Source organism: Periplaneta americana, chromosome 2 (assembly GCF_040183065.1).
Source record: "Periplaneta americana isolate PAMFEO1 chromosome 2, P.americana_PAMFEO1_priV1, whole genome shotgun sequence".
NCBI classification, from domain to species: domain Eukaryota; kingdom Metazoa; phylum Arthropoda; class Insecta; order Blattodea; family Blattidae; genus Periplaneta; species Periplaneta americana.
The window spans coordinates 38,552,801-38,580,788 of NC_091118.1; the positions used below are offsets into that span (position 1 = coordinate 38,552,801).

The 27,988-nt window shown below is 37.6% G+C and overlaps 1 protein-coding gene across 1 annotated transcript; it reads left to right on the top strand.

Moving 5' to 3' along the window:
- The first annotated feature begins 210 nt into the window (after positions 1–210).
- On the top strand, positions 211–27,892 carry LOC138692730 (nucleolar MIF4G domain-containing protein 1). Its single transcript, XM_069815925.1, has 11 exons — positions 211–1,017; positions 4,310–4,782; positions 7,587–7,727; positions 9,657–9,819; positions 11,676–11,797; positions 13,291–13,484; positions 16,257–16,432; positions 18,329–18,534; positions 22,496–22,660; positions 24,473–24,604; positions 27,562–27,892. Exons 1-11 carry the CDS (start codon positions 486–488, stop codon positions 27,835–27,837), a joined length of 2,580 nt encoding a protein of 859 aa, XP_069672026.1. The 5' UTR covers positions 211–485; the 3' UTR covers positions 27,838–27,892.
- Positions 27,893–27,988: the final 96 nt, after the last annotated feature.

Here is a 27,988-nt window from a genome sequence, read left to right on the forward strand (position 1 = left end):
CATAAGTGATGTATATTATTTAATTCCGGCAGCTTAATTACACCCAATATTATCAGATGCGATAAGGTTGTCATACCTTATTTTTAACAAACGCGTCTCAAAACTCGTTAAGATCAAGAGCAATACTTGTACAGAATGCCATTTGTCAAGGATCGGTAGTGCAGTATCTCTCTCACGTGTTTCTTGTGACAGTAGACAGTTAATTCTTATTTTCCGTATGTTGTTAAAATGCGAGTATAGAAGTAAGAAATGGACTACTTCTCAGTCCAGCTTTCGTATGTGACATTTTATTCATTCTACTCAGTACTGATGTAGAGTAAAGTCTTCATCTACTCACTGCATAAGATTAGGTTAAGTTGCAAAATTGATTCTCTTTTCTGAGTATGATGATTTCATTCTATTTAATATTCTATATTGATGTGAAATAGTTTCGTGAAATTACATTATTTGCTAATTTACATTAAATAGATCTAAGATCTTCAGAAATGAAGTACAGGAAGAAAAAACAGACGGAGCGTGTCGTGCAGAAAACTAGAAAAGAAATTAGGAAGGAACAACGACAACTCAAAAAAGCAAAAAGAAATGAGTTCTTTCAAAGAAAGAAACAATTTAAAAAGCTTATCAATGAACAGAATGCCAAACGTATTAGTAGGCCTAATGTCGACAAATCTGTTGACAGTGTAAATAAAGAGAAAAAAGGTAAAACGAAATCACATGTGCATGGACAGGAAAATTTTGAAGTGGAAACACCGGTAAAGAGAGGTAAACAACAAAGTAAAATGAATGATAATGAAGATAAAATAACTAAAAAAATAAAAAAGGAATTGAAATTAGAAAAATCGAGAATGGAACAAGAACGGAAATTAGAAAAGGAAATGCAAAAACAAAGAGTTAAACAGCTGAAGAGAGCGAATGAAGACGAAGATAAAGTAATCAGGAAACTGGAGAAACAACTGAAATTAAATAAAAAGAAGAGAAAAAGCATTCCAAAATCCTTTGCAGCAGACGGCCTAGACTGTATCCTTTTACAAAATAATTGGTATAATCATTACAAAGGCATACCCAGAAATTAACTTGAAAGGCTCAGTTTTTAAATAGATATAAAATTAGTATAAAGATAAAGGGTCTGGTTCTCAAAGAATGGAACCGCGGTAGGAGAACTTATCCCCACTCTCGCCACTTTTTGCTTCACACGGCAGCCCTCTCTCTCTGTCTACAGAAGCGGCGAGATAACTTCCCCTACTCTGGTTCCGTTTTTTCAGAACCAGCCTCTTATTTTTATACTAATTTTTATGACGTCTATAAAAAAACCTTTTGAATAAATAAGGTATTCATTATATTTAGCCATATTAGTGTGTACTGATTCTTCATTTGTTAGTGTAGGCTAATTAATTGTGTAGTTTATCGGTATGTATCATCAATTGAATTAACTGCCCTGGTTAACTTATTATGTAGATTGTGTGGCTAGATAAATGACCGAGCGTTTAATATTATTGCAGCAGAAATGTTTAAAATGTAGGATATTGTTCATCTCCTTGTCCTTATTAATGCCCTGTTCTCAGTTTTGAGTGTATTAGGATCCCTATTTCAATTTTTTTTTTACAATAGTTCATAATTTCGACATTTTATTGTTTATACACCTTTTAACTTATTTTCTAATTCTTGAAGTAGATTGCAGAAAACATCAAATAGAGCCCAGCTATGTGTAAAGTGAATAACTGACAGTAACAATTTAGCTACCAACCAAGTTTAATCAATCAATCTTTTTAATGTATCCAGCTGTTTGCTGACAACATAAGGTCCACTATAGTCTTTTCAGTTGTTGTTTTCCACGAGGAATGAGGGGTATTTTGATCGGTGTTCATTATAGATGCCTGTTGCTGGTAGCCAGAGTTGGGGTGTAGTCAATATATACTGCAGGGCTGTCGTACTGATGATTTTAATTTACTTCTTTTGTGGTTTATGGATGAACATAGATTAAGGGTGTTTGAGAATAAGATGATTAGGAAAACGTTTGGGGCTAAGAGGAATGAAGTTGCAGGAGAATGGAGAAAATTACACAACACAGAACTGCACGCATTGTATTCTTCACCTAACATAATTAGGAACATTAAATCCAGATGTTTGAGATAGGCAGGGCATGTGACACATATGAGTGAATCTAGAAATGCATATAGAATGCTAGTTGGGAGGCCAGAGGGAAAAGGCCTTTGGGGAGGCTGAGATATAGATCGGAGTATAGTATTAAAATGGATTTGAGGAAGGTGGAATATGAAGGTAGAGACTAGATTAATCTTGGTCAGGATAGGGAGCAATGGCGGGCTTATGTGTGGGCGGCAGGTTCTCTAAAAGCCATAAGTAAAATACGTACCATAACAATTAAGCTAGAACAGAATTGCTTCTCACTAATACAGCAGTCATTTATAAACCATAAACAGTTGACAAGTGTATGAAAGAAGGTGAAGAAATTTGGAAATTACCCAATAATAATAATACTTACTTACTGGCTTTTAAGGAACCTGGAAGTTCATTGCCGCCCTCACATAAGCCCGCCATTGGTCTCTATCCTGAGCAAGATTAATCCAGTCTCTATCATCATATCCCACCTCCCTCAAATCCATTTTAATATTATCCTCCCATCTACGTCTCGGTCTCACCAAAGGTCTTTTTACCTCCGGCCTCACAACTAACACACTATGCATTTCTGGATTCGCCCATACGTGCTACATGCCCTGCCCATCTCAAACGTCTGGATTTAATGTTCCTAATTATGTCAGGTGAGGGATACAATGCGTGCAGTTCTGTGTTGTGTAACTTTCTCCATTCTCCTGCAACTCATTCCTCTTAGCCCCAAATATTTTCCTAAGTACCTTATTCTCAAGCACCCTTAACCTCAAAGTGAGAGTTCAAGTTTCACAATCATAAAGAACAACCGGTAATATAACAGTTTTTTACGCTATACTGGAGAATTAGCACGGCCACTTTGAACCGTGCCGTTACGTTTACCACCAAATTTAAGTAAATACACAATGTCACCAACATAAGAACATGACGTTGGTGTGTGGCGTAGTTGGCGGGAGAAATTTTTTCTCTCTCTGTCTACCTCCTTCGTTCTGAACATTATTGAGAGATAGCACCACTGTTAGTGACAATGTGTATTTGCGTAAATATTGCGAGTAAATTATGACGAGTGCCTTAGATGAGAGGCTCGGGACAGAAACAGTTTTGCTGTAGCGCATGCGCGGACCTCTCATGCAGTGGGAGCGTGATCCTTACTTGAATTTATTTTTGCGTGTACTTGCAGATTAAATGATTGAGATCCCTTCTTGCTCCGGTTACAGGGCTTGCATTTACGAAGGTTATGTTATGTTAGCTTAGATTAGGTTAGGTTAGCTTAGGTTAGGTTAGATTAGATTAGCTTTGGTTAGGTTAGATTAGCTTTGGTTAGGTTAGATTAGATTAGTTTTGGTTAGGTTAGCTTAGCTTTGGTTAGGTTAGGTTAGCTTTGGTTAGGTTAGGTTAGCTTTGGTTAGGTTAGGTTAGCTTTGGTTAGGTTAGCTTGATTTGATTCGTCCATGTAGTAGTTAAAATTATATAATATGACAGTTTTTGATTCGTAATATTGTTAAAAAATAATAGGCCTATAATGAAAGCGGTGAATAATTTCATGGTCCTTAAATTTTTTTTCGTAAAAGGCTAGGTATTTTTCGATAGGCCAGAAATAAAACAGCAACGCCGTCATAATTACGTACTTTACGCTTTGGCGAACATTAACCGGGAATTTACTTTCCGTCATTTTAATTGTATTCCGTGAAACACACCTTTTTTCCTGTTAATTTCCTTGTGATAACCTAGTTTATTATCTTATTACATCTTCATTTTCTTTTAATGCATTCAAAAAACCGCCGTTGTACTACATAAAACCTTGAACTTGACTAATGGAGTGAATTATTTAAGAATATAGTCGCGAATTTGACTACCACCATTTCGATTATATTTTGTTTGATACGGCTTGGTACGGCCCGGTGACTAGTGGCCAGCGAGTAGAGTCGACTATCGATATTGGTCTGCCGTGCGTATTATCCAGTTGTTCCGTTTTATAAATTCTAACTTTAATAATGATAATAATAATAATAATAATAGGAGGAGGAAGAGGAATAATAATAGTGATAGTAATAATCGTAGGCCTAATTATAATAATAGCGATAATAGTAACTTTAATAATAATAATAATAATAATAATAATAATAATAATAATAATTTGTCTCTTAGTCTTTCCTAATATTGCATTTTTCCTTAGCAAATTTAGATTTACTCGAGGTGTGTGATGGCGAGAAGATTGGACAACCGAGTATGGTGGACCAGATGATGCAGGACTCTGGATCTGAATTTGAAGAAGATTTAGCCTTGATCCAAAAGGACGACAATATTTCAGAGGGGCAGGACAATGTTCTGGAAAGCAGTGACAATGAAGACACTGAAAGACAGAAGGGTAAGAGGGAGCATGAATCAGAAAGTGAGAATGACGAGATGGAAATTGAGGGGGACGAGTTGGGAAGTGTGAAAGTCGAGTTGGAAAGTGAGGAAGATGAATTGGAAAGTGACAATGACGAGTTAGAAAGTAAGAAAGAGGAATTGGAAAGTGACGATGAAGACGTAGAAAGCAGGAGAGATGGCTCTGAAGACTCAAATTCTGATGACAACGCCGAGAAACAAGCAGGGGAAGAGTACTGGGAGGACATCTATGGCAGGACGCGAGATAAACAAGGAAATGTAGTGGAGGTGAGTATCACTGAATTAAAATTTTAATAATAATATCCTCTTGTCAGTGCAACTTCTCTTCATAGTAAATAAACAATTCTGTAATGTTCTGCAGTATATAAATATGAGGGTCATCCCATTATGATGGTTGTGACATTTGTAGTATAATCCACGAAAAAAAATATTTTGTCACTAAAGTGAAGAATTACAGATCTCGTATTTTATTGCTACCTTTGTGCAATGTCACATTTGCAGTGGGAAGGCAAGGAGATGGGAGGAAAGTTGTGATGCTTTTCAATATGCTGATGTCCACGTTGTAAGATAAGCCACTTGAAATTTAATGGCCACTGACTGGCAGAGATATGCTGGGTGTTCATTTCAAAGTGTTTCATGACGTCACTGTTGTTGGGTCACCGATTTGAAGCGAGTTTCAGTTTATATGTTAGAGAAGTTGCCTATTATTTAAGGCGTTCTTCAATCTGAACTTGAGAACGTGTACGGTATAACTTGAACGTCGTAGCAACAGATGGCGGTCTGTACAGTCTGTGTGCTACCATAACCTCTTTCGAACTGTGTTTTGCGCCGGCAAGTCGTACGCAGGGTATTTGTTATCATCGGTTGCGTACGGTAACATTCCACAACACAAATCAAATGCTCCGTGTCCATGTTGACCGTCGAAGTTAATGTCAACAAATACGTAAGTAATCGTCTTAACCCTCTCCCCATATCCCGACAGTACGTATTTCCAAACAGTTCACATTCCTGCCACTACTGGCGTTACCGTACGTATCGGCACGTACTCTTCAGAATGAACGCCGTACTTGCTAACCAACTTCTCTGCCTCTTAGATTATACACCTGAGCTGCGGAAGTGTAGGAAGATTGAATTCTCTAGGCTCATCAGCTAGCCACATGACGGCATACAGCGAGCCAAGACACATTTTGAACTGAACACCCAGTATAATACGAGATCTGTGCTGCTGTGCTGTTATGATTGATGAGAGCCAGTTGCAACTAAGTGCACAATGTCGTCAACATATTATGGACGTGACATTTACCTGTGGTGTCTTTACCAGCAGAAATTGTTTTTTCTTCTTTTTCCCTCTGTTATTCATAATATTACTTAGAGATAACACCATTGTTTCTTACAAGGTTATGTAGGGTTTGATGAGTTATAGTTGTATCAATTTGACGCACTATTAGTATAAAGGTTAGCCTAGATAGAATTTGATGAGGGGATACATTAGTGACAAGTAGGCCCATGACTTGAAGTTCTCAAAAGAGTTCTTTAAGACAAGATATCCTTGAAATTTTGTGTTATATAATATCAACTTATTTTTTACGTGATACATTAGATAGCAATGCATAAAAGCGTATATAATAGATACGATGCTCTAGCTGTGTGTATTAAATACTTTTTTTTTTATACTAAGTAATATTTAAGATCTTTAGTGGTCTATTTTATAATAACTAAATCAGCCTCCTGTGAGGACTTACATTAAGTTTAAAATATATTTGAATCGTCAAAGATTTCTTTACCTATGAATGAGAGGAATTCTTTACAGAATAGTACTCGTCCTCAACTCCTGCCAGAGTAATTCCTGTCTCTCATTCCACACAGAAATAGAAAAAGAAAAATGTTATCATTTTCAACATTTTAGTTGTATTGACACTTGTAATTTAAGTCTCTTGATCACGACAAAACTGTGAAAATAATCATACATTTATCAATGGAATTATTCTGTTACTTAGAAAACTGCTTATGTAGGTTGAATTTAAAAATATTTAGCTTTAAAATTGAGACTTTATTACTAGTATATTGCATACTACGAGCTGTTCTGAAGAGCAAACTTCTTAAATTCATTTCTGTCCTCGAAAGGTATAGTTTCTAGTATACAGGGTGTATCAAAAGTTAAGGTCAATCGTTAAAGAGGTGATAGAGGACCTGATTTGGTGCAAAATATCTTCATACAAATTTTTTTAATTCACCCTCGTTTTCGAGTTGCACGATGATAAACTGTGGTATTTTATTTCTCTAATTAATCATGCTAAGTACTTGAATAAGCATAACCTGTTCTGGTATATCACTAAAGCCTATAGCAGCAGGTGTTCAAAATGTCTCCCTTTCCAATGTACACACAAGTAAAATCTCGCATTGCAAGTTCCACAACCCTGCTGTCGTATCTCCCCTGCAGCTATTTGAACCTTGACGACTGATCATTTTCATTTGCTATCTTAGAACTGTAGACACGTTCCTTCATAAAGCCTATAGATAAAAATCCAGTGATGTCAGATCTGGAGGACGTGCTGGCCAAGAAACTGGACCATCCCTAATCACTATAAGTTGGAGAAACCGAATGTAGGCTATAAAAATAAAGTCCACTCGTCACAACAGTGCATATTTAGCCAAATAAAACGCCAATGGGTCCACAGAGAATGATAATAAATTAAAGGAATGGTTATCATTCTGCAAGTCAAAAACTGGACGAATTTGGCAAAATGGTACTAACATTTTTTGCAGCAAATCAGGACTTCTGTCACCTCCGTAACGATTGACCTTACCTTTTGATACATTCTGTACATTGATATTTGCTAGAATACGAGCAATCTTTATGACATCACTATTATTTAATGATGGCTTTGCGTGGTATCTGACATTACACCCCCTCTCTTACTCCCAACTGGTTGACGGTATTACATTGCTTGATGTCACTTACGAAAATCCATTTTATGAAAAGTGATGCAGTCAAGTACCAGTCTCTGTACAGTTTGTATTTTAAATATGTGACTAGCCTTGTATCTTGAAGGTTTTGATTTTGTGAGCAGGCCAAGACGGGAAAATATGTACCTCCACATATGCGAGAAAGTGCCACAGGTGGAGACAAACAGCTGGAGCGATTGCGACGGCAACTGAAGGGCTTGTTGAACCGGCTAGCAGAAAACAACATGAGTAGTATAGCATCACAGGTGAGTATTCATGTAGTGTTGCCAATGTAGCTTTTTCCCCCCCACTAAATCTATATTTTCTTAATTCAGGCTAGTGGCAAAAAAGTTATCATATCTTCTTAATGGGAATTTAACTTCTTTTCCTTCCCTGTGCATGAGAGAACATTATCGGATTATGTGAAAATAATTCGGTATTTGAAAAATGTACTAAGGTATATGTGGACTTCTCTTATAATTAACATATGAATTGTTTGTACTGCGCAGTATGTTATAACTGGAACTTGGAAAATTCAGGTGGCCCAAATTTTGTTTCTGGGTCTGTACATTCCTGAAAGTGTAGCTGTGATTTTCTGGTGTTACAGTGGTAGTTGTACCGTACTGTAAAATATCGTTTATGCACTCAAACCATTTCGTACAGCTGACTTCAGCACATCTGCAGATGTACTGAGATGTTTGTACAATACACCTTTTCTTCCCTCATAGTATGAGTATTATTTGGGTTTGTGCAAACTAGTGCATGCACATTAAGGCATTTATGAAGACTATAAGCAATTGTAACTGTTGAAAGAAACCCTACTACACAGACTAAACACTAAGTTGCTATAAATTCATTGAAAAGTTATCTGAAGGTAAGTGCTCATGTACGTGGAATTTATTTCTCACTGGAGGTCTCTGCAATAGGCCAATTTACGTCAATGGCATTTTCAAACCAGTCTATACAAATTGACGAATGATTGCTTTATACTTTCCCACCCCATATTCTATTCTGCTACAATCAAACCAGTGTTCTTGGCCGGAATTACTTTAATTAGGGTAATAAGTAAGTACTTGAAAATAGGCACTTATGAACCACTGATTTTTAATGGGAGATGTAAGGTGAAAGTGGTAAAAAATTCGATTTTTTAATGTTATTTTTATTTTATTCTCTGATGTTTAATAATTAGGTTGACAAAATTTTATTTCGAATTTCCATCTGGAAGTGCCCCAAAATTATTATTAAATGCTATGGTGCCACACTATTCTTCTGTATAATCCTAAACTTTACGCTTTATTTTCTGTAAGTTACAATTTTCTACAATTAAGGAACATTTTCCCAAAAGCTCTTGAGGTAAAGTAATGAAATTTTGCACACCTCACTATTATTGAATAATACATTTCCTGCTGACAGATTTTTTTTTTGTGTGTCAGTTTAAAGCATTTTACAGATAAAGTAGTAATATTTTAAAATTCTATCTACAGAGATTAGCCACAGTTATAGCTCAGTTGGCTAAGGCGTTTGCCTGCTGATTCAGTGTTGCGCTCGGGCGTGGGATCGATTCCTGCTTGGGCTGATTACCTGGTTGAGTTTTGTCCGAGGTTTTCCCCAATCATAAGGTAAATGTCAAGTAATCTATAGTGAATCCTCAGCCTCATCACATCAAACACCATCTCACTATTACCAATCCCATCACTGTTAAATAACTTAGTAGTTGATACAGCGTCGTTAAATAACCAACTAAAAGAAAATCTACAGGAAATTGTTACGTATAACATAGGTTGAGTGTGCGCAAAATTTTAGTTCCATTTATCTAACAGGTCATGAGAAAATGTTTCAGTCTTTGGAATGTCAGGTTAGGTTAGTCGGCTTATAACTGGACTTCTGTAATGCTACGATATTTTAATTAAGACCCAAAATACACAAATTCATTTTAAATAACCATACCAAATTTCAAACCGTTAGATCAGACACTGTGGGATATGCGATCAATTAAATATAACAGTGCATTTGAACAGATGTCTTCCCTTAATCACTGTTATTAGAAATAAATCTAGCTTATTTTAGACTAAAATTGGTAGATTTCAAGTGCCATTTAGTGAAATTGATTAAAAAAATTGGCAGCATTGCGTTTGTCTGCATTTGACTGTGGTGTGTAAAGACAGACATATTCAGTATAATGACCTCTTTTTCAGGTGGAGGAGCTGTACATGTCACACAGTAGACACGCTGTTAATGAAGCCTTGACGAACTTACTCACTGAGTCACTGGTGGCTCCAGTCATGACTCCAGAGCGACTCATCATGGAACATGCCCTGCTTGTAGCTGTCTTGCACGCGAATGTGGGAACTGAAGTTGGTAAGAGCATACTGCCAGACAGGTGAAATGAAGGGGCTTTTTCTCTGTGAACTTCTGCTCTGAAATTTTACCTTCCCATTTTCATCATCACTAGTGATTCGAAAATTTTTTGGATAGACTTTCTCGAAACTTGGGTAGAGTTATTTTGAAACTCTTGGGTGACAGTGGTAGAAATTCCTGAATGAAATAGAAAAATCTTAGGTTAAACAGATATTTATTTAGTAAAACTGTTGCCAAATAATAGAGAAAGTAGCAGTAAATGTTCAGAAGAGTTTCAGATTTAACATTTTCCCTTGGTGGTGGAAATATATGCAGAATGCCAGTTTTATAATCATACTGCTAAACAACATTCATTAGCCGCAGCTATCAGCTATGTTGTTGTTGTTGTTTTCTAATGCCAGGCGTTTGACAATAAAGTCATTTGACCTCTTGCACTCCAATATTTTTCAAAGATATTATCATGGTCAGCCACTGAAGCACAGATTTTGAGGTGTTCCAAATCCATTTCTTGGTTTGAGTTGCACAATGGGCAGTTAGAAGAATGATATATTCCAATTCTATGCAGGTGTTTGGCCAATCAATCATGTATATTAAAAGTATTTATTTCAGTCACTGACTTCACAGCATATGTTTAAGGTGTTAAACCTTTGCATTACATGTTTAAAAGACGTATGAACGTTTTCGTTGGACTACGCCAACATCATCAGATACGATGTACATTTCAGCAATCTCAATAATCTCTACATAATCTCTACAAATACAAATACAAAACATATTTAGTGGCATGCAAAATAAAACATACTAACCAACATGGTTATGATACGCATTGACATTCTTGTATCACTGCCCTTATTGTCAATTAATTAAAATACACTTGTTAAGTTGCAAAATATATATGTTTGCATGTCAATTAATTAAAATACACGTGTAAGTTGCAAAATATATATGTTTAATTAATTGACAATAAGGGCAGTGATACAAGAATGTCAATGCGTATCATAACCATGTTGGTTAGTATGTTTTATTTTGCATGCCACTAAATATGTTTTGTATTTGTATTTGTAGAGATTATGTAGAGATTATTGAGATTGCTGAAATGTACATCGTATCTGATGATGTTGGTGTAGTCCAACGAAAACGTTCATACGTCTTTTAAACATGTAATGCAAAGGTTTAACACCTTAAACATATGCTGTGAAGCCAGTGACTGAAATAAATACTTTTAATATACAATACAGACTTCTCTGAAAACTATAAAAATGAATTGCAAAACAAACAGTCATGGCCTGTTGCCAATCTAAATGCAGCTACAGACGATTTGCGTGGTAAATCGGGAATTACCTGTGGATTATGATGCAGAGAGTTCCATTTTTTCCGTTGAGATTGTGTTATCAAATTTTGTTTGTTGAAGTCTAAGTATGTAGATTTAATAAATCTTTTCATAGAGTAATACGTAGATTTAGTAACAGGTCTGTAAGTAGCAGTGCTGCCCTTCTTTGCTAAAGCATCCGCATTCTCGTTTCCCAGGATTCCACAATGGGATGGTATCCATTGGAAAAAAAATTCTTTTATTGAGTGATATTAATTGAGAGAGCATTTTAGTTATTTCTGCTGTTTGAGAGGAAGGTGTGTGTTTAGACACTATTGATAGAATAGCTGCTTTGGAGTCTGACAATATAACTGCATTCTTCTATCAGCTATGTTATGGCTGAGATTAGGACAGTAAAATAACACAGGACAAACACAATACACTTGGACTTATCCAGTCTTTATGCAAGGGAGTAGAGTCTCGTGCTGGTTCTGTCTGGCAGTCAGTACATACAACTTTTGTTGCAATTGTGTGATTGTTCTTGCAGGAGCACATGTGATGCAAGTGTTCATAAAGAAGTTTGATGAGAAGTGTCAGTCCGACCAGCCAGTGGAGGACAAGAGCCTAGATAACATTCTGCTGGTGCTGTCGCATCTCTACAACTTCAAGGTACAGTACATATTCTTAAGGCATTGGTATCTTGTAACATAAATTAGATGGCCAAATGAAGCAAGATATGAGTGTCTTAATTGTGACAGAACCTCAAAGGGCCTTGTTGACAGTGTGAAGCCTCAGAGAGCTTCAGAAAGTGTCTTATGGGTGCAGAGCTTCAAAATGTCAGAGAGAGAGAGAGGGGGGGGGAGGGGGGGAGAGAGATTTCTTGTCAGTGAAGAGTTGGAGGGTATGAATGTCTTTTGGATGCAAAGAGTGAATATTTTATGGGTGGAGAGTGTGAGTGTATTGTGTGTGCAGAGGTGTGATTTTTTTTTTGGGGGGGGGGGGCGCAGAGGTGGAGAGAGTGTGAGTACGAGGCGCGTCCATAAAGTAACTTCCTCACTCGTCCCACAGCTAGCAAACCATATGTTTCGTGAAGGAACTGCGTGTACGTGATAGAGTAATGTCCTGGCATGACACGTGTGCTAGCGGAACTTCCCAAGTGCTCTCAGTAGCTTCATTTCGTTGGTTGAAGATGGACGCTCCTATTCCAGCTCCCGCCGCATGTGAAGGGCGATCAGTGATAATGTTTTTGAATGCACAGGGCATAGCACCGATTGAAATTTATCGTCAGCTGTGCCAGGTCTATGGGCAAGCAGATGGTGTGTTGCTCCACAAGGTCGTCTGTGATGATGGTTGGCCTTCCACTGCGCTCCTCGTCATGCACATTGTGACGTCCTGCTGAAAATTATCTGCAGCAGCAACGCACCATCTGCTTGCCCATAGACCTGGCATAGCTGACGATCAATTTCAATCGGCGCTATGCCCTGTGCATTCAAAAACTTTATCACTGATCGCACTTCACACGTGACGGGAGCTGGAATAGGAACGTCCATCTTCAACCAATGCCACGAAGCTACTGAGAGCACTAGGGAAGTTCCGCTAGCATGTGCGCCATGCCAGGACATTACTCTATCATGTACATGCAGTCGCTTCGTGCAACATATGGTTTGCTAGCTGTGGGACGAGTGGGAAAGTTACTTTACGGACGCGCCTCGTATATTAAGGTGAGGGTGCAGAGGTGGTGCGAGCATGAGTGTGTTGAGGATGGAGAGTGTGTGAGTGTCTTGTAGGTGTAGAACTGGAGTGTGTCTTGTAAATTGAGAGCTGGAGACTGTTAGTGTCTTGTGAGTGCAGAGAGAAATTCAGAGGGAGTGAGGCCGAGAGAAAGAGTAAGAGAGTGAGTGTGTGCAGAGCCTGAGAGTGAATTTCATGAGAGTGCAAAGCCTGATAGAATTAATGTCTTGTGGGTGTAGAGTCTGAGAGCATGTCTTGTTTTGTAAGAATTTAATCTCAGAGTATCTTCTCTATCAGAATAAATTTTCAAAGTAAGCTTGCGTTTTCTGAGAGAGCTAAGCACCTATTTTCACCAAGTGTTGTCTGAAGAGTTCTACTACTGCTGTGAGTGCAGATGACTCGGCTGTGTGACACTGTAATATTTTGTCCAGGTGTTCAACGGTGTGCTGCTGTATGATATTCTGGAGCAGCTAACCCAGAGCTTTGGGGAGAAGGATGTGGAGCTGATTCTGCTGGTGCTCAGAAGTGTGGGCTTCAGCCTGCGTAAGGATGACCCTGCTGCTTTGAAGGATCTGATACTGAGGCTGCAGCAGAAAGCTGGAGAGGCCTCTGACCTGCGTAATAGGTAATTAACTCAACTAATTATTCAGTCTTCCATCTTTTAAATTTCAAGAATATCCATCCTACCGTCTGTCTAAGATTTGAAGAGTCCACTGCAAGAATGATGGATGTCATTTGGAATACATTTTGTAGGAGAAGCAATTGAAAGTTTGAAATGCTTGGCGCTCTAAGCTTAACTGTGATTTTCCGATCATTACTGGACAATGACTATCAGTGTTAATGCCATATAACTCTCTATGTACGTTCTATATGTCTTAAGCTATGCATTGACAGTCTTGGTTCATTTTCGACAAGAAAGTGACATCCATCATTCTTGCAGTGGACTCTTCATTTATTGTTGCCTCACCAACTAATCTTTTCTTTTCTTGCCTTCGTGAGGAGTGTATTAATTTATCCTATTTACTCACATAATTAGACGCTATCTCATAATGTATATGCCTCAATTTTTGACATTAATATATAGGCCTCTCCTACCCAATTCCCAACCTCAACCTGCCTGTGGTACACCCTGCTTTTAACAGATGAGGATCTGGGGACCGAGTCACAGCGGTATAACTGTTTCATCTAAAATGGAGGAAATGCCATTTACATATGTGCTGGCCTACCACAGCACAACAGCGTCCCTCAACGGCACATGAGGGAAAGGTCGGTGGATCTAAATAACATCTATTTAGTCCTCCCGGCTAGGTCCGAAGGACCCGTTGACCAACGACAGGTGCGGTCCCCCTTGCATAATGGGGGTTTAAGACGGGTGATGTAACTGCCACATTGTAAAAACTGGTGCCCGTTAAGAAAACAGTTACATGAAAGCCACAGTCATCTCCACGGAATAGGTATCTCAGCTTCACCCATATGTGTCCTGTGTAACAATCCAGCAGAAATGAATGGAGACCACTTGAAGACCTGTGAAGCATTAAGATCAGAAGAAACTACAGTTCAAAAGTATTGGAAAGCACGACTGCTAATGGCTTCATTGCCAGATGCAAGGCACTAGACAACAACAACATATATAGGGGAAAAAAAATCCCTGCATAATGTATGTATTACATTTCCAATTGCTACCTGTGGTAATATACAATCGTAATGTTGGATGCACTCTCATATATTCAACTTTAGATTATACTCAGTGAATTGAATTGAATTGAGTTGAATTGAATTTAATGGAGGGGAGCACTATGGCCCAGCACTGCGACCTTGTGCAGATCTATTGCGCTAGTCGCCTGGTGATGCATTCCCAAATCCACACCAGCTGACCACACTAAGGTTGTCTGGTCCAGGTTTCAAGCAGCCAGGTCTACTCATCCCTAGGCCAACCCCCTCCATGCACCGCCAGCCGACATTTGGGGAATGCTACGAAATGATAATGAAATGGAGAAATGGTGGCGGAATGATGTAAATGCCTATTTTGGGGAAAACAGGAGAACCCCGGGAAAAAACCCCAACTGTGGCCCTTGTCCACCACAAGTGTCACTGTGGATTTCAGTGAAAAAATCCCAGACCTGACTGGGAATCGAACCCGGGCCGCCTGTGTGACAGTCTGAAGGTCTGACCATTCAGCCACCGCAGAGATTATACTCGGTGAACTCTCTGGTTATACTGTGCTACATTTTTTTATTAATTTCGTATGTTACGCACTTCATATTATTACTGCTCATAAGCGTTTGATATATCGATGCTCTTGAAGCTGTACAATCGATTATTTTCAATATTACTTGAATGTCCGATGTCAAAATCAGCTGTGATTATCAAGTAGAATGTCAGGTAGTTATGATTTTTTTCCTCGCATATAATATGCAAACCGAATTTTTAATAAAAAAATTATGAAAAAAAAAACTGCATCTATTACGCTAATAAATGCAGTATTTGAGGCTTGTATTTTCAAAGCCATACAATCTCAGTTGTAATTTTTTTCTTTTCAAGTGACTAAAAATTTTGCTAGAACGAATTTGATTCAGGTAATTTGCTTGAAAATAAAGTGCACTTATGAGCTGTTAATTTTTAATAGTCAGTTGTAGAAAAAAAATCTGACATTTAAAATGGACATCATGGGATATGCCATGTAGTAGGATTGATTGAAAACTTTTTGGCAACACTGTGTCTGTCATCCATCAGTTTTGAAAGCACATGCCTCATTGGTTTGACCATTCCTTTTACATATTTGTACCAAATTACTTGCTTCTTTTTCTATAGTCTCCACAATATTTGACAAAGGTCAGAAATTTTACCTTATTATCTGTTTCTCAGACATCTTTAATTTCTATCCGGCTGTATACAATTTAGAAAAGACTGGAATTTTTCCTTTGCTGTTAATGAATGAAATATTCACAGTGTCTCGAAGTTTGTGTATTTTGGTCTTCAGTTGAAAAAAATGGGATGAGGAAAGTGTGCTACTCTTTGGGGTTGTTATGGACAGCTAAATCTGTTGACTGATCGATTGCTAGAACACCAATGAATAACATAAAATTCTCTCTCTCTCTGGCATTACAGCCCATCCAGAGTCAGTGCCTGCAACTATTGAAGATCAATCTTCCCTGACCTGAGTTCGTCTTCTCCAGCACCTTATTCCCAATCTTTAATATCCTCTCATAAAATTCTCATGCCATTTTTTCACCGGAGGACGAATATGGAGCTATTGTTGGAAACAGTGTGAACTCCTTATTCGTTAACAGCAATGGAAAAGTCCAGTCTGTACTTTTTCTAATGAAGGCATCATTGCTTCCTCTCTCTTTTAAATTAGTGTCTACTATTTGAACTGTAACTGGTTTAATCATTGCAGCACACGGGTGAAGTTCATGCTGGAAGTGCTGCTGGCCATCAAGAACAACAACATGACCAAGATCCCAAACTATGACCCAACACACAGTGAGCACCTCAAAAAAATCATGAAGGGCTTTCTACGCAAGGGCAGCTATGTCACTGAGCTCAAGATCTCACTAGAGGACCTACTTAAAGGTACAGTAAGCAAATGCCAACCACAGTTTGTGTTTATGTAATACAATTTTCTCGATTCTGTTCCATATCTATTTATAACAAAGATTAAGGTTAACATTATACAGTCAAATGTCGTTTTGGCGAATTTGTAGAAACCCTGTCATTTTCGTTATACTGTAATATTGATCAATGCTAAGTTACTTTTTACACAAATGTCATAACTGTATGTTCTACTTTGAGAAAGAGTCTGTAATTTTTTTCTGAACTGAACATTTTACAATTGATTCTTCTAGATAATTTTCAATAACACGTACACATTTTGTCACATCCTCCTGTCAGTTTTTTTTGTCTAGCCAAAAATAGCCATAAATCATTAGCAACTTTTACAGCTTCAGCAAGAGACTTTTTTTTTTCACTATCATTGTCACTACATACAGATTCTTCATCATTTTCACTCACACCACCTTCTTCTTGCATTATACTACTGGCAATGCTCTCTTCTGTAACCTCCTTTTCAACAGCCAACACTTGCCTGCACACACAACAGACAATGCATCTCCACTAGATGGGACTGTGTATGCCATTAAGCGATCAGGGGTGAACAAACCACTTCGTTGTAATGATCATATGTAACATGAAGAGGAAATTTTTATTTTCGTTGTAGTAAAATTTTCGTTATATTGACGTTCATATAATTGAAATACCATGGCGTCGTGGTCTAAGGCATCCTGCCTAGGACCCATGTTATGGAATGCGTGCTGGTTCGAGTTCTCATGGGGGAAGAAATTTTCTCATGAAATTTCGGCCAGTGTATGGGACCAGTGCCCACTCAGCATCGTGATGCACTTGGGGAGCTATGATAGGTAGCGAAATTCAGTTACGCAAACTAGCTATAACGGCTGGGGAGGCTCATCTTGCTAACCACACGATACCTCCATTCTGGTTGGATGATAGTCCACCTCTGCTTCGGCATGTGGCCGTGAGGTCAGCAGCCAGCTGGTCTGTCTTGGCCTTACATTTACTGTAGCATCATGGATTATTATAATTGAAATATTTAACATGGAACCTTATGCAGGTAAGGAAGAGGAATACAGTTTTTTTCGTTGTACTGACGAATTCGTTAAAACGACATTTGACTGTATCAGTACTCCTTTAGTAGTAAACTAAGAGATAATAGTACATTATGCAACGAGCCTATAATGATAGTAATTAAGAAGCGAGTATGGATGTTTATGAAACGAGCGCAAGCAAGTTTCATAATTTTCATACGAGCTTCTTAATTACCATTATAGGCGAGTTTCATACGACTTTTTATGCTCGACCATATTTCTAACTTGAAATTATTCATTTTATTTGTATCTAACTGACCTTGAGCAATACCTCGTAAATTGTGAGATGTGCGCAGACGCGAAAGTATTGATTTTTTCCGAGGAACAGATGTCCACATTGACCTTGATAGCCTATAAGAACCTACAGAGTAAACTAAATATTAACTTTGATATAACATTGAAATTAAATTAGACATTGAAAAACGAGATGAAAAATTGAATTTATTTGAATATTATTTACAATTAACGCTAATTATTATAGTAACAGAACATAACCTTCTGCGACAGTATTGGATTTCCAGCCTCTGTGACTTTTCGCTAATTCTCTTTCGATTGCATATCCGAGAATAATCGATACTTGCGGTTTTATAATGGTACAAAGCTGACTTGTCATTGGCTGAGGTTTTATAACGGTACAAAGCTGACTTGTCATTGGCTGAACACCTGTACTTTAATGAGTAGGTGTACTTTAATGACATGCATTAAAGGACTGCTACCAGGTGTATAATTACTACATTTCGGCATGGTCGAGCATAAAAGAAATTTAAATAGCGAAATTAAACTGAATGGGTGTTATATGTTGCTGCAGCCGACGAGCGAGGTCGCTGGTGGGTTGTGGGATCTGCGTGGTCAGGTGTAATTCCTGGTGGTAAGCAAGGGTCTGAGGACATCTCAGAGCCCCGTCAGCAGACCACATCCAGCAACTACAGCAAGAAATTGCTGGAGCTTGCACGCAAGCAGAGAATGAACACAGATGTGCGCAGAAACATCTTCTGCATCCTCATGACTGCTGAGGTAAGCGATAAGTAAGCCATTCCAGTCTCTCATCACACTCGTTTGTAAACCTAGAAACGTACATAGAGCTTCAATGAATACAATAATATTTTAAACTCGAAGTACACTTGAAATACAGTAAATGAATGAAATGTCAGAGTCATTCTTGATTTGAAATAATGTTTCCAGACATTTCTATGAAAGCTTTGTTGTGACTGTGCAGTCCTCTGCAGTAGGTACGGAGAGAGCAGGACGGTATGAGACACAAGGTGACCTATGTACAGAGTGGGTGAGAAGTCCATATACTCCTGTTTTCAGTATACCGGTAAATTTAAAATAAATTCACCTGTCTATGATTCTATTCTATCTTCGTAGTGTATCCATCTATTTGCTGACAACACGTGTTCCATTATGTTTCACTATGAATTTCCTCTTCTTACAAATGATGGGTAAAAAGCACGATGCTGGTTGTATATTTCAGCAGCCACATTCCAAAGATAAGGTGTAATCAATATGTATTGGCAAGGTTACAGGGATTGCAGATTTTAGATTAGTTCTATGGATGTTTGTGATAGGGCAGTTTAAGAGAATATGTTCCAAATCTTCTTCGTTATTGTTGCACCACCAATAACTACTAGAGTCAACAAGATTAAAGCGGTGAAGATACTTCTGAGTGATAATATGGCCTGTCCTGGCTCTAGCTAAGAAAGTTTGTATGTGTCTGGGAATGTTGTGGAACATTTGTAAATCATTAGGTTTCTTTTGAATGTTTTGAAGTACTTGGCCTTTATCAGAAGAAAGCCATAAATTTGTTAAAAAGAATTAACTACAGAATATGCGCTGGTTAAGATGGATCCAAAACATCGGCATGGTCTCTGCATAGACAGATGCTTCTCCAGGTCTCGTTGTTCATTTTCCATAGCATTTATGGTGTCACAATCGTGAAGGTATTGCACACAGCTTTCTTCAAGTCATTTATGACGTAGCCCCTTTTGAGGACATTCTGCTTTGTGATACCCCAAAAAGAATTGTTTGGTGTGGTGAGATCCGGGCTTCGTGGTGGCCAAGGCAAAGGTGAAGGAAGATTCTTGGATCTCCGACCAATCCACCAGTTCAGGAAAAGCTCATTAAGGCACAATCGCACACTGATGGTAAAATGAGCTGATACGCCATCTTGTTGAAGCCACATAGTGTCAGATATGTTTATTCTCTGGAGTTCAGCAAACAACCATTCATTAATCATACACAGATAAGTCTCCTGATTCGCTAGGCCATCAAAGAAATACGGTCCAAGAAGATGATCTTCTTTTACACCAACCCAGATCATAACTATCGCTTGTTTCATTATCATGTTGCCTCACATGTTTCGTCACTCTCAATTCCATTGTTAGATTGATCTATTATTACAAATACCTGTATAGACATTTACATCCAGAAGTATACGGACTTTTCGCCCACTCTGCATGATGATATGAAAGAAAAGAAAGTAGTTTACTCTGAAAAATTACATTTTTGCTTACTCATGCGAAATATAAAGAATGAATTAGGAAAGATCGGAGAATGCTGGGTTTGCAGTAAAAGATCTGCCATTTGACAGGACACTATGTATGTATGTATGTATGTATTTTGGTAATGGAAGAAAATCTGTTTCGAAATTTTTACAGACGTACCATATTTACTCATATAACTTCCCAGCTCAAGTAATTTCCCCCCCCCCCCCCCCAAGATTTTTCAGAATTTTATTTTTTTCGCGTAATTTTCCGCTCTAACTTTAAACAAATTTGGATGGACACTCCTTTACCCTTAAGAGCATCTTTTATGAAGATTTCAAGTATAAAAAAAATAAGCATGCGAAGCCCAAGATCTTCTTTATTTATCCCTTCTATGATGAAAGAGTCTATAATTCCTCTGATGACACGGAAGATGATCTGGATTTGTGGTCTGTTGAAAGTCGTGCAGTGTACGTTTATTTTCTTTACTTACTTACTTACTGGCTTTTAAATGAACCCAGAGGTTCATTGCCACTCTCACATAAGCCCGCCATCAGTCCCTATCCTGAGCAAGATTAATCCATTCTCTATCATCATATCTCACCTCCTTCAAATCCATTTTAATATTATCCTCCCATCTACGTCTCGGCCTCTCTAAAGATCTTTTTCCCTCCGGCCTCCCAACTAACACTCTGTATGCATTTCTGGATTCGCCCATACGTGCTACATGTCCTGCCCATCTCAAACGTCTGGATTTAATGTTCCTAATTATGTCGGGTGAAGAATACAATGCGTGCAGTTCTGTGTTGTGTAACTTTCTCCATTCTCCTGTAACTTCATCCCTCTTAGCCCCAAATATTTTCCTGAGAACCTTATTCTCAAACACCCTTAACCTATGTTCCTCTCTTAACGTGAGAGTCCAAGTTTCACAACCATAAAGAACAACCGGTAATATAATTGTTTTATAAATTCTAACTTTAAGATTTTTTGTCAGCAGACTGGATGATAAAAGCTTCTCAACCGAATAATAACACGCATTTCCCATATTTATTCTGTGTTTAATTTCCTCCCGAGTATCATTTATATTTGTTACTGTTGCTCCAAGATATTTGAACTTCTCCACCTCTTCGAAAGATAAATTTCCAATTTTTATATTGCTATTTAGCACAATATTTCTGTCACGAGACATAATCCTATACTTGTCCCCCCATTCCGAGGCTTATTTGAAGGATTCGTAATAAGCTGTTTTTTACGGTGATGGGTTGTTAGCCCTTCGCCCAACCCCCAAGCTGGAGGACCACCCCTAATCGGCTGTCCGTGACTGCTTATTCAATATATTCACAGCTACCCTCCATATCTGGAGGCCGTCTCCTTGATCCGCAACCTGAGGACGCGCCATGCCGTGGTGATATTTTCTTTACATGCTTAACAAATTAATTTTGATAGGATTATATTTTTAACTCCTTGATCTGAGATTAGTGAATGCCTAGATCATATATGTAACAGATAGGTAATCGCTATGTTAAAATCGTTTGCACTTTGAAGAGAACAATCGCCAGGATCGCCACCCGTCCACCGTAAACGAACACGAGATGGCAGTACAGTCGCTAATGCAATTCAAATGGGAATTATGACGTGACTCCTTATGTAACAACTAGATAGCGGCATAGTAAACCTGACAAAAGTTATTAATGTCAAAGCCTATAAGGCCGACCTATCTGGGGTATTATATGATCTAGGGTGAATGTCAGGATACCTGATAATAACTGACCTTACAACGGTACAAAGAATAGCCACAAAATTGTTCATAATTATTTGAATTTTGAGATAAAAAAGGGAAAATTAGGTGAGTAAATATAGTACACATTATTTTTACATCTTGGATACAGACTGCAGTGATGACTTCTTGCTAGTGCTCTGGACGTATAAGTAGGGAGCCCAGGTTCAAATCTTGGTATATCCACCCAGAATTTATAACTTGCGTTGGGCAAGCTCGTGGTCCAGGCAGCATGGAGATTTTTTCCAGGTTCCCTGGTGACATCACAATAATTCATCATCATTATCATCCATTAGGGCAAGTGTAATGTAGACCCACTGCCTGTGGTGCACTCTCAATAGTCTTTCACGAACTAAGTGCTCTATGTTTCTCAGCACTATTGACATCTATAAGACACAAGTAATAAAGAAACAATGAGCTTTTCTGAATAATATCAGAGCAGACTACAGTTCAAGCAAAAGATGTCTGTTTTAAGGGGGGAAATATATTAATAAAGGTAATTTAGAAGCTTGTTACTTGGAAAAATAAACTTCTAGATGGTTTGTTTAGAAAATAAATGTTATAACAAGATGATGTCCAGAATATTATTAAATTTAAGAAGATCTGTAATTATAAACTGAAAATTAGGATATGTACGAAAAGCTGAAATTAAATAATATATTAAAGTACATGGCATAACAAATCTTCAATGAAGCTGTCTGTTTTCTGTTCATAGGACTTCCTGGATGCATTTGAGAAGCTGTTGCATATGGGACTGAAGAACCAGCAGGAGCGTGAGATCATCTACGTCATCATGAACTGTTGTCTACAGGAAAAGAAGTTCAACCCCTACTACTGTCACCTAGCACAGAAGTTCTGCGACTTTGACAGGAAGTATCAGGTACATCTCTTTTTATGTTGGTGTTTACTTCGTTATAGATAATGTAACCTGTTTACCTTTTTTTTATTAATGGATGACAGTGGTGATGAAGGTGTGTGACAATATATATGTCGAACAGGCCACAAAAGGGGAAAATACCAAAGGAGAGAGATTCGATCTGGTGCTGTGGATTGAGCCTCAGTGTAGCTCAGTGGTCAGAGTGCCCACTGCATAGCACTGGGGACCCAGGTTCGATCCCCGGTACCAGAGGGTATTTTTCTCCATTAATAACCAATGGTAACCATAATAGATAATTCTGTAGGACCAAAAAATTAATCTTTACGTACATAACTAAGTTGGCAGAAAATAGGAAACAGAATTATGTTGTTGTTGTGGTCATTGTCTTCTGGATTTTAGGTTGAAAAAAATTAGTTTGCATATTATATTCAATGGCGTGTTATGTTATGTTTGAGTAAAAACAGTATTTTCGCGTTCTTACATTTTCATGGCAAATCTAATTACGAGGAAAATTGAATTAGAATGTATAAATTAAGTTTTGTACCTCCTAGAGTTTAAAATATGATGTATAAACAGTGAGGGAAGTGAGACGGTATTGCAACGGTATGGAATACCGCCACTGTTTTCTATGGCCAGAAAACATACCGTTGGTGAAAAATGATGTAACGTCACTGAAAAAATGTGATCGTAAAAATTTGTTTATACATTTCTTCACAGCAAAGAGTACTATCTGTTTGCTTCATAAATCTAAACCACAGCCTTCTGGAACTGTATTCAGTGTGTATTTAGACACGTTTAATTGATAAGCTCAACCCCTGGAATACTTACAACGGTAGTATTTCAAGAATAGAAGGTCTGTAGCTTGTGGTGGCCATTGTTGCCAATTTAGTGACTGTGTCATTTTTTTTTGTTGCATTTTTTATTAATAATTAAAGCACTTTGAAGCTTTATATTTTAAATGATAAGTCTCAGTGGACATTGTAAAATGATCTAGTAAATAACTGAAGTAACTTGAAATTATTTTATTAAGATATTTAATGTGTTGCGGAAGCTTCAAATATACGCATTACTGACTGTAGGAAACAATTTATTGTATACATCATTTATGTCTATGTTGTAAGGGAGAGGTATGCCTTTTTTTAAATTGAGGTATGCTAGAGGAAAATCTTGGGGTAGCATACCGCGTCTGGTTTTTTCCCCACTTCCCTCACTGTGTATAAGTGTAAAAAAGTATAAACTAAAAATGTGTAACTGAAATAAATTAACATAGAAAGTATAGGAATTATGATTTTATCTTATGTTAATATTGCATTTTTGAATCTACAGTTTGTGTATGCATAATTTGAAGCGTTTTTATGTTGTCATTTGATTTTCTTGATCTGATACCATGGGTATTTGCTTTCATTGTGTTCTAGTTTTTGTGCGAGTAAAGTTGTGTTCCTTTCATATTCTGTTTCTATAGGGATTTTTCCTGAAAAGCTTTGGAGGAGTACAATAGGAGTTGTCTTGATAGCTCCAGTAGTTAATCATAGTGAGTTGTTCTTTTAGTTTCTTGAAGTTCGTCTTGTTTTGTGGAATTTATTGTTGCTAGTATTTCACAACTCTGCAGTAGGTTAGGTTTAATGTATGCTCTATAGGTTTATTCAGTAGATCCAAAAAAAAAAAAAAAAAAACATTCCATTGCAGTTCCCAATTATGTTCAGATGGCCTGATAGTATAGACATATTCCATCTGTCCAGTTCCTGCCTTTATGTTATTGGGTGTGCTCTCACTGTGTGGAATTGAACTAGCTCATGCATGTTGCTTGTTTTACAGATCACCATCCAGTGTGCCTTGTGGGACCGCTTTAAGGAGCTGCAGAACTTGGCTGTCTTCCAGGTAACCAATTTGGCCAAGTTCCTCATCCACCTACTCATAGAGAAAGGACTCCCACTTTCTGTGCTCAAGGTAAAGTACAAGGCATCAGGGCTTCTAACTAGATGTAGTCCTATTGTAATGATGCTAAGTTGAGGGAAATATTGAACACTTTTTCTAAAATTCAGGGAAATTTCATGGTCTTGTGATATGCAGTAAAATGTATAATATAATGTGTGACAAAATAGAACAATTGAATTAAGTTACAAATATTTAATGTAATTATGTTACCTGTGACTAGAGCTAATGACGCAGAATACTAGTATGGCTGTTATCTATGTTGCTCATATTCCAATTTATATACAAATAATTGATAGGAAAGTGCCTGTAATGAATTCAAAATGTGTTGTTGTTTTCTAATGCCAGGCATTTGACAATGAAGTCATTTGACCTCTTGCACTCCAATATTTTTCAAAGATATTATCATGACCAGCCACTGAAGCACAGATTTTGAGGTGTTCCGAATCCATTTCTTGGTTTGAGTTGCACAATGGGCAGTTAGGGGACTGATATATTCCAATTCTATGCAGGTGTTTGGCCAAACAATCATGGCCTGTTGCCAATCTAAATGCAGCTACAGACGATTTTCGTGGTAAATCGGGAATTAACTATGGATTTTGATGCAGAGAGTTCCATTTTGTCCCTTGGGATTGTGTTATTAAATTTTGTTTGTTGAAGTCTAAGTATGTAGATTTAATAAATCTTTTCACAGAGTAATACGTAGATTTAGTAACAGGTCTGTAAGTAGCAGTGCTGCCCTTCTTTGCTAAAGCATCCGCATTCTCATTTCCCAGGATTCCACAATGGGATGGTATCCATTGGAATACAATTCTTTTATTGAGTGTTATTAATTGAGAGAACATTTTAGTTATTTCTGCTGTTTGAGATGAAGGTGTGTGTTTAGAGACTATTGATAGAATAGCTGCTTTGGAGTCTGACAATATAACTGCATTCCTAAATTTATTGATGTGGCATAGAAGATTCCTGAGACTTTCCCTTATTGCAATGATTTCACCATCAAAACTTGTTGTTCCATATCCAAGAGATCTATAAAGTGAGAAGAGACAGCATGTAACACCTGCACCGGCACCTTGTTCTCTGGAGATCAAGGATCCGTCGGTGTATAAATGAAGCCAGTTTTGTGGAGGGTACCTAATATTAATTGTCTTTAAAGACAATTGTTTCAGTATTTCAGTGTTTACTTCTGATTTCAGTATTTCTTCTGTTAAATTTAGATTATATTCTATATTTAATAGAGTTAAAGGGTTTGGTTTAATTTGTGTGTTTTCTTTTAAATTCGGGATATTGATTTTCTGTTTTAATTTTTGAACAATGGATATGAAACTTTTTTGAGTTTTCAATCTACAGAGAGGACTGTATGAATGCCAATAATGAGTACCATTAAGGTAAAATTATCTGGAGGTAAAATAGTCCCCCAATCGGATCTCCGGGCGGGGACTACTTTAATGGTACAGAATCAACTAAACATCTTACAATGGAATGCTGGCGGTATTACATCAGCCAAGAATTCAAAATGTTTAAAAATTTATTTTCAGTATACGACCCATCAGTCAGCTAATAAATTTATCACACTTAGTAAGTACTATCTGAGTTTTAAGCTGAGAACTAGGATTGCCAGATATGCTGTATTTGAGGCCTGAAAAACTTGTCCTATATGAAATCGATACATGACATGAAAATCCCCTCGCCCCCACGTCTTTGAGGCCTGCAAAACTTGTCCTGTATGACATTCATATTGGACACCAAAAATCCCGTATTCATTCATTCATAGTTTTCTGTTCAAGGGGAGGTCCTTCTCTGCAAACTCAGCATTCTCCAATCTTTCCTATCTTTTGATTCTGTTTCAGTTTAAAGTAATTTTATTCCCAAGCAATGGCTGTGCATGATTATGGGTTCTTGTTGAATTGTGTGTAGTATATTTGAAGGCGTAAAAAATATTTCAAGCCAAAATCAGTGTTTCTCCGCATGAAACAAAGAGGACTTGTTGAATTTAGAGAAATATAATATTTATTTAATATTTATATGAACAAAAACTTTGCAGTTACTTCTTCCCAGTCTGAACCCTGATATCGTTAAATGTATCTTCTAAATTTTAATAATAGAAATAAACTAATGGTTAGTAATATAACGGTTGTAATGCTAGGACTAAAGTGATTTTTCCTTATACTTTGTTTTAACATTCTAGTATATGCTCTGAAATGGCGCTCATAGATAGATATCTCCCTCTCCTTCCCCTCTCCCCATCTCTCACTCTCTTCGAAGTTCCTCATATTTTCCTCGAGTTGAATGTTGCAATTGTCCTGTATTTTCATTCTGAAAATATGGCAACTTTACTGAGAACTTTGAAAATGTGTTATTTTGAATTAACCCTTTGGTGCCGGAATTTAAATACCTCTGTGATACATAGCTGACTGGGATGCCATCTTAATGCGTGCATTCGACCACAAAAATCGACTTTCTGATTTCTCAGAATACGGTTACTGTTGACTAAAGTTGACATTAGGAGACAAAAGTTTAAGCTATTGCGAAATATTGTTTTTGGCACACCTACATGGAAACTGCTGTTTTTCATAACGCATTATTGGTTGGAAAGTTCTTTGCTGTACACATATGGCAAAAACATTGTTATAATTGACTAGCACAAGGTTGTCATAGTAATATAAACAGCTATGATGAAACATTATGAGAACCGTGGCTAACGAGAAAGATGAGAACTATCACGTCACAATATCTTTCGCCAACTATGAACACAGAAATTGTAGGCAATGCCTCCTAGTCTACTAAAAATGCTAACAGATAATCTTATTTAGCTCTACTTACAGGAACAGAAATCATGTACAAACAATTTCATAGCCTTGTCCATGAACGTCTCACTCGTACAGAAAAGTATCACTTTCTGTCCTAGTTACGTAAATAACTATTTTACCATATTGAATTTTTCTGTCTTGACTTGACCTGGATTGGTGCAGGTGATCCACTTTGCAGAGGTGGATCAGGTGATGGTGCGGTTCCTGCGACAGGTGCTGCTGGGCCTGCTGTTGCATGACTCTCAGGAGGCAGTGCAAGAAGTGTTCCAAAGGGTTGCAGTATCCTCAAAGCTGCACGTCTTCCGTGAGGGCATCCGATTGTTCATCCACCATTTTCTGCTGCGCAACATGAGTGAAGCTGACTCAGAAGTATTGCACCAGCGTGCCAAGATGGCTGACAAAATCCTCAGTGCAGCAGAATCTAGAGTCATGTTCTGAATGTTGCCTTATTATTGTATATTATATACAGAAATATATTTTATTTCATTTGTAATATGGCTGTAATTCCTTGCTTTAACCCTGATGTCTTTTGTTTGCTGTGGGACAGTAGTATTATTTGAGATATTGCTATTTAAGTTTATGCAACATA